This window comes from Mya arenaria, chromosome 6 (assembly GCF_026914265.1).
Source record: "Mya arenaria isolate MELC-2E11 chromosome 6, ASM2691426v1".
In the NCBI taxonomy this organism is placed as follows: Eukaryota; Metazoa; Mollusca; class Bivalvia; order Myida; family Myidae; genus Mya; species Mya arenaria.
Genome location: NC_069127.1, coordinates 46398510 through 46413953, shown reverse-complemented (window position 1 = coordinate 46413953; position 15444 = coordinate 46398510). Strand labels below are relative to the sequence as shown.

Below are 15444 nucleotides of genomic sequence, written 5' to 3'. Positions count from 1 at the left end.
AAAAAAAACATTTCCTCAAAAACTACCGAGTCAAACTTATTGAAATTTCACAGGAGACTTCTTTGGGTGACCATCTACAAAAATACAACAAGGTGTGAGCATGTGTACTCTGACCTTTAAATGTCTCGTGTGACCTTGGTCTTTGTGGTAGGGACCCAGGTCAAGGTCACAGAACACCATCTTGATGAGGACAACATTTGTTCCAAGTTATATGGTAATCCATCAATGCATAAGTTAGTTATAGCGCAGAGACAAGCATGTGTACTCTGACCTTTAAATGTCTCGTGTGACCTTGACCTTTGAGGTATGGACCCGGGTAATGGTCACAGAACATGTTTTCAATTAGGACAACATTTATACCAAGTTATATGGTAATCCATCAATGCATAAGTTCGTTATAGCGCAGAGACGAGCATGTGTACTCTGACCTTTAAATGTCTCGTGTGACCTTGACCTTTGAGGTATGGACCCGGGTAATGGTCACAGAACATGTTTTCAATTAGGACAACATTTGTACCAAGTTATATGGTAATCCATCCATGCATAAGTTAGTTATAGCCCGAAAACTAGCATGACTTGTGTACTCTCACCTTTAAATGTCACGTCTGACCTTGACCTTTGAGGTATGGATCCGGGTAATGGTCACAGAACATGTTTTCAATTAGGACAACATTTGTACCAAGTATATGGTAATCCAACCATGCATAAGTTAGTTATAGTCCAAAGTGCATTCCTATTATCCCCTGCCCTTTCTGTGGCGGCGGATTAACAAAGGTTGATAACTAAAAAAATACTGCAACCAGAGTTCCTGTGCAGTGCACTTCTCCTCACTGTGATCTTCCTGTCTATGAAATTTGAGGTAAATACCTCACAGGCTTTTAAAGGCACTATAATTATGCTACGGAGAAGATTGCCAAGACACACACACAGTCTACCATTATTACTATATCCCTTTTGCCTTTCGGTGGGAGATAATAAAATTACTTGTAAATACAGGAGATAATTACTGCAATATACCTTTGGAATATCAACCTGCTGGGGCCATGAAATTTTAGTGGTAGGTTGTATTGTTATTGAGGGTGTGCATTACATCAAAAGGCATGATCGGTTAATTTTGATTTGAAAACTGTCTGTAAAAGAAGTTTGACCTATAACCAGGACACTGCAGAGGTAATTTTCCCTTTACCAGTGTTTTGTTGTCAATATGACAAAGTCAAAGCCAACAATTGCTATGAAGTTGACATAATAACAGTAGATGAACAATATTGTAGTGTCAGTAGGTTATGTTCATTGTCAATGCTATCTTTCATGTTTCAAATAAAGTGGCGCTTGAGGGGACATTAAGTTCTACAAACAACTTTTGCTAACACCTCATGGAAACAAATGAAACAACCATTCAGTTTTCATTGATTAGATTTATTAAATAATATGATTTTCAGAGTATTAAAGTTGGCATTATGCAAAATGTAAAAGAAAATATATAATACTTTATCACAGAAATGATTGCCGGGTGTGTCATTGAATAAACATGTTTATAACTACATGTATGATGGCTCCAGAAAGTTTTGAGACTCACCCAATCATTATAAACTTGTCAGAATTAAAAAGTTATGTTTGTCTTTACATTATAAATAATTCACATATTTGATCATAAATATGTCTTTTATAATAGAAAATTATTGATATGACAACCTTTGTGATGGAGCAGTTTAAAATATACTCAATATTTTGACGTCATTTGATCAAAACAACTTTGAAATTGGATGGTAAAGTGGGCAGTAATATATCCTGCACAGAGCAGCCTGTGGTAATAAAACAACTGCAACATAAGAATGACATGGATGGAAACATACCTGTTTATTTCTCACAATAACTCCAGCATGTACAGGAGCATTGGTATTTCAGTTGCAAAGGCGATTAATGATAGTTGCGAGAATATTTTTGATAAAGAGCAATGCTCTATGCAAGATTTTTCTGAAGTACAGAAGGCAGACCTAGATTCAAAATAATATGTGAGTTAATGAAGGAAAACATTCTGATGAAGTTTCATGAATATTGTACCAAATATAATGTCTCAAGTGTGTTCAAAAGGTATTCCAAAGGTTTCCTAGTGACCTAGTTTTGACACCACATGACCAAATTTCAAATTAATCCTAGAGCTGATGAAGGAAATCATTGATAAATTTTCATTGATATTGGAAAAAAAATATGATGCCTCTAGTGTGTTCCAAAGATTTTCCTAAGATTTGACTTAGTGACCTAGTTTTGACCCCTTTCGACCAAAATTAACAAGCAGTCAATATTTTATCAAGGGGGGACTTTCTGGCCAAGTTTGAACATTATCTGACCAATCTGTACCAATTTATTATTCTGCACAGAAAAAAAGTGCCTCTTGACTGTTTTTCTAATATTTGAACTAGTGACCTAGTTTTTTTACCTTATGGGAACCACATTTATGCGCATTATAAGTTTTATCAAGGAAAACATTCTGATAAAGTTTTACAAATATAGGACAAGATATACTGCCTCTTGAATGGTTTTTAGATTTTTTTCTAAGATTTGATCCAGTGTCGTTGTTTTTGACACCGCACAACCTAATTTCCAATTAATCTTATAGTTCATAAAAGAAAACAAAAACATTCTGATAAAGTCTCATCAATATTGTACCAATATAATGTCTGTAGTGTGTTCAAAGAATTTCCGAAGATTTGACCAAGTGACCTAGTTTTTGACCCCATGTGACCCACATTAACAAGCGGTCAAGATTTTATCAAGGGGGACTTTCTGGCCAAGTTTGAACATTATCTAACCAATCTGTACCAATTCATTGTTCCGCACAGAAAAAAAGTGCCTCTTGACTGTTTTTCTAATATTTGACCTAGTGACCTAGTTTTTTTACCTTATGGGAATCACATTTATGCGCATTATAGGTTTTATCAAGGAAAACATTCTGATAAAGTTTCACAAATATAGAACACGACTTTTTCCGAACATTTGACCAAGTGACCTAGTTTTGACCCCATGTGACCCCATTATAACTTTGAATTATAAGATTATAAATTTATCAAGGAAAACATTCTGATTAAGTTTCATATTTATAGGACAAGACTTATTGACATGGCATTATTGACCTTAAATTTTACCCATTGACCTCAAAATCAATTGAGTTCATTTACTAGTCAATAAACAACTTTTCTACCAATTCAAAGGTTCCGGACACCGAATTTTCTTCAGTTATTGATCAGAAACAAATTTTCAACTCAAAGTCACCACAACTTTGACCCACTGCCCTAAAATTCTTAAGGGTTTATCTGGTCAAAACTAACCTGCCTACCAAGTTTCAGGTCTTGGGACCACGCCATTTCCAGATCTTGAAAGAGAAACAGATTTTCAGCTCAAGATCACCATGACCTTGAACTTTGACCTCAAAGTCAATAAGGTTCATCCACGGGTCATGACCAACCTCTCTGCCAAGTTTGAGATACCTGGGCCTGAACCTAATTCAGTTATTGATTGGAAACTGTTGGGATGGACAGACAGACAGATTGTTTGATTACTATATGCTCCACTTTGAAGGCATAACAACCACCAATACAGATGAGACAATAATCAATGGTTTGGAAACCCATCTATGCTCCTACCAGTACTGGCAAATACATGAAAATCGACATCCCCATTCATTCTTCATGGATTTCAAAGGAATGCCCTTCAACATGTCATACATGTATCCAATGCAAAAACTATCAGGAGGTAACCTCTGTTATTTAAATCAATCATAAAAGCTTTTTCTGAAAGTTTGGTTTAGATTTGTGTCTTGTTCTTACATTTTACCAATAATGTGCATGTTGCATTCAGTCTCAACGTGTGGTAGCATTATATGCACACATGTTTAATCACTAAGTCATTAATACATCCCCTTTTTTAACCGTTTGCTCCTTCATAGTATTTTATAGTTAAAACAATCAACAAACACCTAAATCTCAATGAATTTTGTTTAGTTTTCTTGTACTTTAACAGAATACACATATATGTAAACATCAAAAGCTTCAAAAGTTATTATGAAATTTTCGTATATTTTTTAATGGCCCTGATATATATATATATGAATACAATTTAGCAATTATCCTTTTAAGTTGAATGAAAATTCAAATGTAAAATACATCAGCGGTTTCAGTCTATGACATAGAAATTTTGTAGATATTAAAAACTTTTTATGCACAGTTTTTATTAACTATACATACCATATTTCTGGAAATCATTCCAGGGGATTGTGACATTTTTTTTCTAAAATTCCTGAAGGTTTTAACGTTAGACCAGGGGATTTTGATCAATCAATGCATAGCTACTGCGAGACCATCTAATTACCTTTCTGTACATCCAAAGTATTTCATTTATGCTTCTAAACCATATTCTTATGAGACTGTGATGTCATATGCAAATACTGTATACTGTTATGCATTTGTAGAACAAAATAGTTATGTCATTGAAAAAAATGTATGTAGGAGACAATTTAATTGGTTTACCTTCCTCCTAAGTCAATTAAAAAAATCTGCTTACAATCAGAAATGATGACTTAGACTAATGGGGAATGGAATAAATATTACACATATTATTTGTTTCTTGCATTTTTCAAAAAGTAATATTTGTTTGCCATTGATCAATACTCAAAAATAAATGTATCACTTCTTGTTATAGTTAATAATCATGTATCCTTTTGGCATTTATCAAAAAAAATAAATATACATTTTGATTCCTAGTAATTCCTGGAGTTGTTTGTTTGTTAAAGTTCAGTCCTGTTGTAAAATATTTGTTCATTAAAGCACACGAATAAACCCGTCTTAATTTGTTTGTTTGTGTTTAAATTCCAAGGGATATACGTCCCCCGCCAGGAGACCAGGGAAAAAATGAAAATTCTGCAGGATTTTTCCCCCGCAAGCGATTCGGCATGTATGATTAACAGTGGATACAGCATACTGGATATGCATTGGAGAAAGTGGATAGTCTTTTTACAAAATGTGAGCATGTGATGTTTTGAAATGCTGCTATTGTAACAATTACTTGCAAAATTTCAAACTTCTTTAAAAAAAAAAATTCATTTCGATATGAAAACCTGGTAAAGAACCTAAAAGTAGTTTTCCATTTATAAGCACATTCTCAAAAATATCAGACAGTCCTCTATATGCATATAAAATAAGAAGAAATAATGTAAAATATTACAAGCATATACAAAATATGAAATTGTATTATAACAAAATCTTTAAATATATCTTAGATAATCTAGTTATGAAGTTTTTGGACCTGCCAAAACAATAACGCAACAAAAACATGTCAGAACTTCTCCTGTTACCCTTCCTGGGTAAATTACAGACCAAAAGTGGTCAGATAGGATATTTTCCTTTTGTCAGAAGGAAACTTAAATGATAACTGTCATCATCTTATATCCATATCCTAGCTATAACATAGATGCACAATGTTGTTGAGTGGCAAAGAAATTAATGATAACTTTAGAAACAATACATGTACATGTAATTCAATAAACATTGAACACAGAAACTTGAGCATTAAATATTTAACATTTGGAAGACTAGATATCTATAGAACAGTATAAAACAGTATATAGCCAGAGTATTTTATATCAAAATAAACTATATGAATGACTTTCTCTCTGATATGTAGTACAGAAACCATTCTTATCATTTTAGATTTTTTTTACTTCCAGAGTGAACTTTTTCTGACATCTATTTACTCAGGGTCATAAAAGGACTGAGAAAATGAAAGTCAGTGGTTCATTAACTTTACATCATATCAAATTATATTATTTTCAGCAGTTCAAAAATGGTCAAAAAATTAATATAAATGTGGGAATAAGTAAAAGTTGATCTGTGATATCCATGTATCTAAAAGTTTTCCTTGTTGTAGTAAAACCTTGCTCCCTCTTTTGACGAGTGTTGGTTACATGCTTTATGGAGAGTACTTGAAAGAACTTTTGGCCCACAGAAAAACACTCCAATCTTTGTCCTGTAAGAAAAATAAACCCTTTTCATTACTCTGCATTTTTAAGTTAAAAAAGTTATAGATCAATTTAAGAACAACTTCTTCCTAAACTTGTAGTGTTTTACCATGGTTTTTCTTTGTTAATTCTGTTTACCAAAGTTTGTGTTGAACCGAACGGTTGTTAAGGGATAGCTGTAAAAAGTACAAGATGTCCAGTTTTTGAAGTTTATTCGAAGAAGTTAAAGGTAGCAGTATGATAAGGTTGTTGTTGAGTTTATAAAGGTTTGCCCGCGCCCTATACTGGCTGCATTATGGCTTGACCCGGTCACATCCCCAAGTGTGACTTAAACAGAATATTGAAGCCAAAGGGGGTGTTCTACTCCCATCGTTTGATGGGATATTCCACAAGATTGTTCCCTTATATACTGCTTGGTTGCCATAAAACAGTGTCCATGACACATCAACAACTGACCCATCTTGATGGTACATGTTCTGTTGCTTATGTAGTTAACATAGCAAGTTGAAACGAAAATGTCGTAAAAATCTCTTATAAATTGTATTTCAAAGGATGCTAGCCATGATTTTTTTCTTAGGTTTTATTGTAAAAACTTTAGTATTTGTTTATTACTTGACAGTGACAAAGGTAGTCTAATGTTGATTATTGATAGCTGTTTTATAACAGTTTACCTTGTATACAAACAGCTAAAGATGATATACAACAATGAAAATCGGTTACATTATCAAATTTGGTTAAAATAAAATGTGCATTAGTAATATGTACAGATATTATTGATAATCAAAGAACATATCAAATATACTAAAATGTAGTAAAACAAACAGACATAAACATGAAACAAAACTTACTCTAACCTTAAGTAAAAACACACACACATATAACTTGAAACAAATATTATGTGACAAAACCTTGTCACAGTTTATAGTTTAGTTTAAGTATAGTGTCCATGTATCATAATTAAATTGAACAGATGCATACAACCTAGAGCTGTAAAATGTAGTGTTGTGCCCATGATCGATTAAATTTGACAATTGATCGGAAAGGCCTATGTCGGCGACAATCGATAGTGAAATTTGAACAATCAATTATAGAAACAAGGGACCGTAACCGCTACCGATACCAGTAAAGATTTTGTCATAAAAATATGTTTTGGTTCTGGTTAAAGGTAGTTAATGTTGAAATGTTATGGTGTTACTATATTATCTAGTCATATTCTTATCAAGTCAGTAAGTCACTACAGCACCTTATTACAAATTTTCTTTGTAATTTAACTGCTAGAGGATTGGTTCTCAACTTCTCATGTTTGTGGTTTAAAAGTGATTTCTTAAAACATGTTACCTCATGTAAGAATTTAGTTTTCTCAGTTTTCTAAAAGAAAATGTTCTTGTAAAACATATAGAAAATTCAACTGCTTGTTGTACTTGTTACTGACTGATTATTAAAAAGAAATTGATATCTTTCTTTGTGTTAATTTTACACATGTATACAATACTAAATGTTAGACAAAAATTAGAGCCTGTGGTCTCATGTTCTGTAAAAGTAACTTTGTAAACACTAAAGGATAGTTGCGTTCTGAATGAATAATGTAATTTATACAAAGAAATGTACAAACACTATTTTAAGGGAACATTGGTGCTTAAAACTTGTGCGTGTACTGTATCTGTATGCCTTAAATATGATGACCAAAGATACTTAAATAATGATTAAATTGATTATTGGTCGGTTTCATAAACCAATTATCAATAGTAACTCTTTTGTCCCGATTGCCAACACAAGTGAAATGTTTACTATAAAACAGCAGTAGTGATGTCTGATCAAGGGGTGTCCTGTCCTATTTGTTCCTGGTTTTATGTTGGCCGCGCCAGGGCCATGGTATTAAAGGCTACATTTTCTATTTGGTATTTATTGACATCTTATTGAAAAAACTGCAACATAACTCAAAAAATTGCTATGGTCTATAATGTGGGAGACCTAGCTACTTCATCATAGGATATGGCAGCCCAGCAGGCACACAACGTTGTTTCAACGGTGAAATATAGTTGAATATTGGTCACAACGTCGATCAACAATATTTCAACGTTGAAACAACGTTGAAGCTTCAACGTTGAAAAATTGTCGACATTTCAACGTTGAAACGACGTTGAAATACGGTTGATACCTCAACATTGATGATGGTTAAAAAATGGTTGTCATATTGATGTTGTAATGACATTCGAATATAGATCGATATTCTGCTCTGATTATATTAATATTTCCACATTCAATTTTTTATAGAGAGCCATTCATGCTTGATGAGTAGACTTCTTTTTTTTAGGCTGAATGGCCATCTACCGCAATATAGAGTTATTCCGATTGGAAAGTTCGAAACGAGTTGCGCCCCTAGCGTATTGCGTAGTTCCGGTCAGTTTTCAAAAAATATCAATTGTGCAGATCATCAGTAACAGCAGAGCTTTAAAATTATCGTAAATTCCATTAGTTCAAGCTAACAACGTGTGGGAAGTGACAGTCGGTTCCATTCGAGTAAGTACGTTTGGTATTTATTTACCAAATGTCAAAAAATTATGTTTTTAAAAATTATTTGTTGAAAATCATGCATTTCGGATACGACAGGATTTCGGATACGATTTCCATTTTTCAAATTATGGTGAAAAATGTTCATATCAAGCGGTGATCTTGCATTGTTATTAACAATACTCTTCTTTGCATCTATTATGTTTATAAAGGATGGTTTATTTACATTTTTTGTTTTAATCTTTAACATTTCAGCATGGATGAAGAAGAGGTGGCACATTGCATTGTTGATGGGGCAGTTTTTAGCTCTACTGACCAAAGGCCAGAAGAGCTTATGCGATGGTAATGTGTACGTAGTATGTGCATCCGTGCGTCTGTAAACAATTGGTTGTGAACACGATACAGTCATCAGTTTTGATTGTATCTCGATGAAACTTGTACAGTATCTAGATATCCATTAGAGCTCGGTTCCTTTCGAAAACCAGCCAGATCCGCCCATAAATGCCTAGATTATGGGCCATGAAAGTTTTAAAGAAATGCTTTCTATTTTTAGCCAGGTCTGCATGAGCGAATTCTATTTTTAGCCAAGTTTACATGTACATGTAAATTCAAGTCTAGAGTTAAGGGAGACAATTTACAAGTCTAGGATTTTGAGAGACAATTTGCTTTTTGCTCCTGCAGTTGATTTTGTGAATTACTCTGCCTTGTTCTTGTTGAAAGCCCAAAGGCCATTTTTTAGCTTTAAGTTCTGTAGTTTGCGCATTCATCTTAACAAAATTGGTTGTGAATGTTTAAGTTATGCACCTGGTGTCATTACTGGCCACACCCAGGGTTCACAGGTTTGGTAAACATAAATCTGGAAAGGTTTGAAAATCTTTTTGTGTGTTTGTGCATCCATCTCAGCACAATTGATTGTGAATGTTTGTTCAAATTGATTAATGTTGTCCTAGGATGCCTTGACTTTGACATTTTGACCAACTTTTTTTAACTTTTAAAACTACGGAAATTTTTACTATGAGTACAGTTTTGAAAGCATTTTTTTTTTTGTCAGATGACTTTTACTTGGCACATATTAAAATAGTTCATGCAACTAATCTGCTTACAATACTTTCTGGGCTCAGATGTTGAACGTGCTACGTTTTCAGGTAACCCAAACACAAAACATAAACTATATGTCTGTTGCCTTTTACCCATACATACACGCTGTAGATTGATATGACCACAAAAGCCATGCCAGTAGAGCATAGGCCCTTTTGGGCCTCTTGTTACCATTAACATGTACATTCTGTATAAATGTAATCCAAACAAAACTGTGTTCTTTATAGTTTTCACCTTACCTTAACCCTTCAGCGGTTTAACTGCAACGTCTATTCAATGTTGAAACTGCAACTCTGGTTCAACCTCATTTCAACGTTGTTTCAACCTCATTTCAACGTTGTTTCAACATTAAACCACAACGTTGTTTCAACGTTGAAATCACAACGTCAATACAACTTTCAAATACAACCATATTTCAACCTTTTCAGGATGACTGTTGTTTCAACGTTGCTTCAACGTTGTTGTGCCTGCTGGGAGTCTTATTGTATATAAAAGACGGTCTATAAAACTTAATGAACATTTGGTATAAAAATTCTGATAAAGAACAATATCTTTATAACTTCAAAATCCAAACCAATATGTTTAATGGAAGTAAATAATGAACTAGATCTACCAATATATGCCAGTGTGGCTCCATGTTATTAAAACTTTTTTTCAGTCTAATGAACTGTGGTTTTTTAAAATACGGAATCCACCCTTTGACCACCAGGAAACTTTCTTTCATTATAGTGCATCAGAGGGCCTTAAACAGAATGAAATGTGGGGAGAAATAAATCAACAAATCATATCCCAGAAAAGAGTAATAGTTCAGTTACAGTTTCAAAGATACGATATATATATAGATTGGTTTTTATTCAAGTTAATTTTGTTCCCCCTGTGCATCAAGAAAATCTTTTATAATATGTTGTGTTATATTAACACTTATTTTGTAAACTATTTTGTTGATGCAAGGAGGGAAAGATACTTTAAATCTGTAAAATGGTATACATGTATCTCTACTCAGTTGCATTAACCCACTGAGTAAAAGTTAAACCAGATTGAAGACAGTTATCAAACATTGAGAATTAACAAATGCTCTTGTAGCTCTATAGCATACATGACAGACCTCTGTTATAAACAAGTAGAATGGTTAGTCAGATTTCAGCTGACTAACCCAAAGCACTTAATTACAAGGTATTGAACACAAAATTGCATGCATTTCCTGTGGCGTGATTAAGCCTTCCTAGCTCAGTTTTATTGGTCCAGGGTTGTTACAAAAAGCAGTACTGCCCATTTGCGGGCAAAGTTCCATCATCTACACAACTTGCCCTTCATATACATACCCAGGATGTTTGTCAGCAATGGTTGGCATTATCTGGTCCCAGTTAGGTCGGCCATAGTGGGTCTTCTGTTGTAAACCAGTGATGGGATCGTATATTTCCTCATCATGTAGAACAATTGTTTTTGCCTGAAATTATTGATTCAATACTTAACACAAAGTTTGATCCTTTTTGCAAATCTATTACAATTTTTGTGATTTCTTTCTGTTTAATATTTAAAAAAAAAGAGGGCCATGATGACCCTGAGTTGCTCACCTCACCTTGCTTGACAGGCCCAGACTGACTGATGTTACAACCTTCTAGAAGCCCTGCCAATTGACATGTAGTAGGTCATAAGTCTTTGTCCAAATTTAATATTGTCAAAGATATAGCTAAACTTAGTGACCAGAAAATATATTCCTGAAGAATGCTGGTGAAATTTTCCATGTTGCAAGATAAAATGTGAAAGACTGTGTGTTCTAAATGTATAACTTAACTGATAACAAAGACTAATATTATATTATATTGTTTTTTGAAAATATTAATCTGAAGACGATTTTTTGCAGATGCATTACAATTACACAAGAGATTGACAGCTGTACAATTACTGAATTCAATTTTGGCAAAACAATGTAATTCTAAGAATCTAAGAAATAAAGATAATTATTTAACCTTCAAGTCATTGAAAAGAATAATAATTACCTTAGATGTGACTTATTTGAAGAAATAAATTCATAAAGTATAAAATATATTCCCTTTTTACTAAAAGTATACAATAATTCCAATAGTAATCTACTAGTGCAAGAGAGACAATGCAGCAGGATATGCTGCCCTTGCTTGTAAAGTCAAGTTTACAAAATATTTTTTAACTATTTGAAATTTACATTCTGCATAAAAATTTTTTATAACAAAACCATAAACATCTAGTGGAAAAGATTCTCAGAATTTCTGGAAGTTTAAGCGGGAATGAAGGATTCTACTGTATCTTAAATACAGCTGGAGAAAAAGGATTTTTTCAATAGATTTTTAAAAAGTAAAACAGAAATTCTGCCTTTTTTTTGTTGATGTTGTCGGTCAATAGACACACCTTGTGGTAGATGGTCATGCAATAAAGCTTCCGGTGAAGATTCAATAAATTTGACTGTATGGTTTCAGAGATGTTTTTAAAAAAAAAAAACAACAGGAAGTCAGCCATTTTGATGTTGATGTTGTCGCTCAATGTTTAGTAGATTGTGACCCTAGAAACTTTCCTGTAAAGTTTTGGCCAGATTGTTTCAGAGAAGATGTCTTCCAAGAAATTGTTGTTGAACATACACATATTAACAGACAGATGGACGAAAGGAGGAACCAATCCTAATAGCTTAATATAAGAAAGTAGGTCAAAAAGGGTTGGGGCCAGTTTTGACCCCAGGGGGCAAATTTTGAATGAACTTGGTAGAGAGCCCAAAGGTCTAGGCCATGTGCTTTGAGAAAATTAATTTTCAATAGGAAACTTGTGAACCCTAGGGGCATAATTTGAAGACAACTTGGTGGAGAACCACTGTATGATACTTCATACAAAATATCAAGAGTCTCAGCTTTAGGCCTCACGGTTTTCGTCAAGAAGATTTTTAAAGGTTTTTCTTTTGGATGCCATAGAAACCAGAGTTCTGCATGGAACTCATTTCTTTGAACCTTTTTTAAGGGCGCCATCCATAAAACATCCCAGTGAAGGTTCATCTAAATTGGCCAGGAGGTTCAAGAGGAGATGTCGTTCGAAGCAATTGCTGACAGACAACAGATGGAAGATAGACAGAGGGACGATAGACAGAGGGACAATAGACAGTGTTTTTTTCATTATATTTTCTTAAAATGACGTAAGTGGGAACTTAGAGGTCAGTCTATGCAGTTAATCAAGCATGTCACTGTTGATATCTATAGAGTAAGGGTACAACTACACTAATTAATTCCAAATTATATGGCTTTTGCAGATTAAAAATTACATCCTTTAATGATAATGGCTCTTCATAGCAAATGTGACAATTGTTAACATGAGAAAAAACAGCGTATATATATATATATATACCGGTACCAGTTACATATATTACAATTTTTTAACTGACTTAGCCGTTTTGGACCGAAAATGAACATTAAAAATTAACAAATTTCAGACCACATTTTAAGACTTCTTCTGTTACTGAAATCAGTCTGTCAAGGTGGAAATCAGTCTGTCAAGGTGGAAATCAGTCCAGACAGGCAAATTGTCAGTCTTTAGAACGACATCTCCTCTTGAACCTCCTGGTCTTTAGAAGACCTGCACATATTTAAAGGTAAATCAGTGGGGTATGCATTTGTTGCCTCTCAACCAGTTATAAAAGGTTCATCTGAGTACCCTAAAATTGTAATTACTAATTAATAAGTGTTTCACCAGGTTTCTGTCCCAGCCTCGTGTCAGGTACACATAGTAAGTGAGGAAATCATTCATTCCAGAGTCCGCCATCTGTCGATCATAGTACTTCAACAGGTCATGGAGCCATTCAAAAGCATTCATGTCAGGGCAGATCCAGAAAAAGTAGACCTTCTTCAGCTTGAAGTCCCTTCCTGCAACCTGCTTCCGGTACCTACAAACACAAAAGGGGTGGTCTATTCTGAGGTTGCAAAGACATAAGTCTGTCCTTTATGGTGCTACCATAGCTACTGGTTGAGTTTCTAAACACTTTTATAGGCTAAACAGTTTAAAGGTTTTTAACAATTACTTTACAGAGTTTTTGGCATAGTTATATTGTTCAAATTTTGTTTGTTGACCCAAACCTTGACCTTCAACTTAATGATGCGAAATTCAATGGGGTTCATTTATTGTCATAACCAGCCTACCGTACATTCCAATCTTGATGTCCCTGGGCCCCAATGATCTTCATTTATTTATCAGAAAAAGGTTTTCAGCTCAGAGTTATCATGACCTTAAACTTTGACTCACTGACCTCTAAGCAATAGAGTTCATCTACTGAACATAATTAACCTTCCTCCCGAGGTCACTGGGCTCAAACTTTCTTTTGAATTTTAACCTCAATGTCACCACTAGTTGACTGCAAAATCTCTTGGGCATTATTGAACATGTATAGATTTGAATGTTTTACATATTGTAGAGACATTTTTGCCAGAATTTAAGTTTTTAATGAAAAAAAAAAATGTTAAAAAGAATGAAGAAACAAATAAACCAATCACTGGTTAATTCTTAAATGAATGGCTTGAGCATGTTAACTGTAAACTGGATTGTAATCATAGCATCCATTATCAATCTATTAAGGGTCAATTGAAGATAGTATTTAACCTGCTTACCACGTATGAGGTTAATAGGCCCTAGTATACAGCAGTTAATGAACTTCACCTTTGACTCACTGACCTCAAAACCAATCAGATTTATCTGCTGGTCATGATCAACCTGCCTACCAAGTTTGAGGTCCCGGGACCTATTATTGTTCACAAATTAGTGATCCGAAACCATTGGGACAGACAGTCTGATTACTATATGCCGCCCATAGGGAGCATAAAAATTAATCTAAAATGTCAGCACAATTCCAAAATCATTTTGCTAACGTTTTTATTTAGATGAAGACCCTGAAATGAAATGATATGAATTTCAATAAATAATTAATAATGACTCTTACGAAAATACAAGAACATCAAATTATGTTTATGATCATATGATTATCTTAATTTACCACATACCTGCAAAGTTATATTTTCTTTTCAAAAGTTCAAAGCTGACTTTCGAAACCCATTAATCGCAAATATAAAGAGTGATGTATATCTATAAAGTATAGTTAGGACATTTCAGCTTGGAAAAAACAATTCATTAGATTTGTAGGAAAATCCAGACAGACAGATTTCCAGGCAGGCTCAGTAAGTCTTATATGCCAAATCCTTACTAGCATAAAACCTACTGTTTGAAATAATTGTTTTCACAAAATTTTACATGTATATTAAAATGATACTACTTGTTATTTTACTTTAATTTTTATTTTTTATTTAAAAGGCTTGTTCAGGGAATTTGCACAAAAAAATAACATAAAATTACAAATTCTTTTGAAAATGTTTGTTAACCGATAAATAAAATGTTCAATGCAATCTTCATTGATGGTAGATTTTGTTTTTCAAAAGCTATCTATAGAGTTCTCTCACCCATGAAAATACACAAGCATTTGATGTTATCATATCTTGAAAATTGAAGACATCTTCAGCAATAACTTGTAAACATTTGGTTTCAGCTAAGAGAATCTGACCCCTCAATAGACCATACAATGTTTCTACTGAACAACACCCCATAATTTAGCATTGCCACTTTACAACCAAAAAGTAATGTTGAGAAGTGACATGCCACATATCTTAGCTCAAAATTATTTTGTCCAAATATGGTGTTATCATATGTAATATGGAAAGCATATATAGATGATAATTGTTTGCTTCAGTGTATGATCATAATATATTTCACCAAGTGAGCAACAAAAGGTATATTTCACGAGTTTGAAACAGTGAAATATCAATTTT

The 15444-nt window shown here is 33.6% G+C and overlaps 1 protein-coding gene across 2 annotated transcripts in view; it reads right to left on the bottom strand.

Annotated features, from left to right (window-relative positions):
- Nucleotides 1–1249: 1249 nt before the first annotated feature.
- The window catches only part of LOC128237339 (cytochrome b-245 heavy chain-like), a 119928-nt gene continuing 105733 nt past the window's right edge, over nt 1250–15444 (bottom strand). Inside the window, exons 15-17 of one of the 2 annotated variants that reach the window (XM_052952758.1) lie at nt 13325–13517; nt 10942–11066; nt 1250–6018 (exon numbers count right to left, since the gene is read on the bottom strand). In XM_052952758.1, the coding sequence (XP_052808718.1) occupies nt 5898–6018; nt 10942–11066; nt 13325–13517 (439 nt within the window). In that variant the 3' untranslated portion in view covers nt 1250–5897. The remainder of the gene's footprint in view (nt 6019–10941; nt 11067–13324; nt 13518–15444) is intronic. The other variant, XM_052952759.1, reaches the window with a different exon arrangement.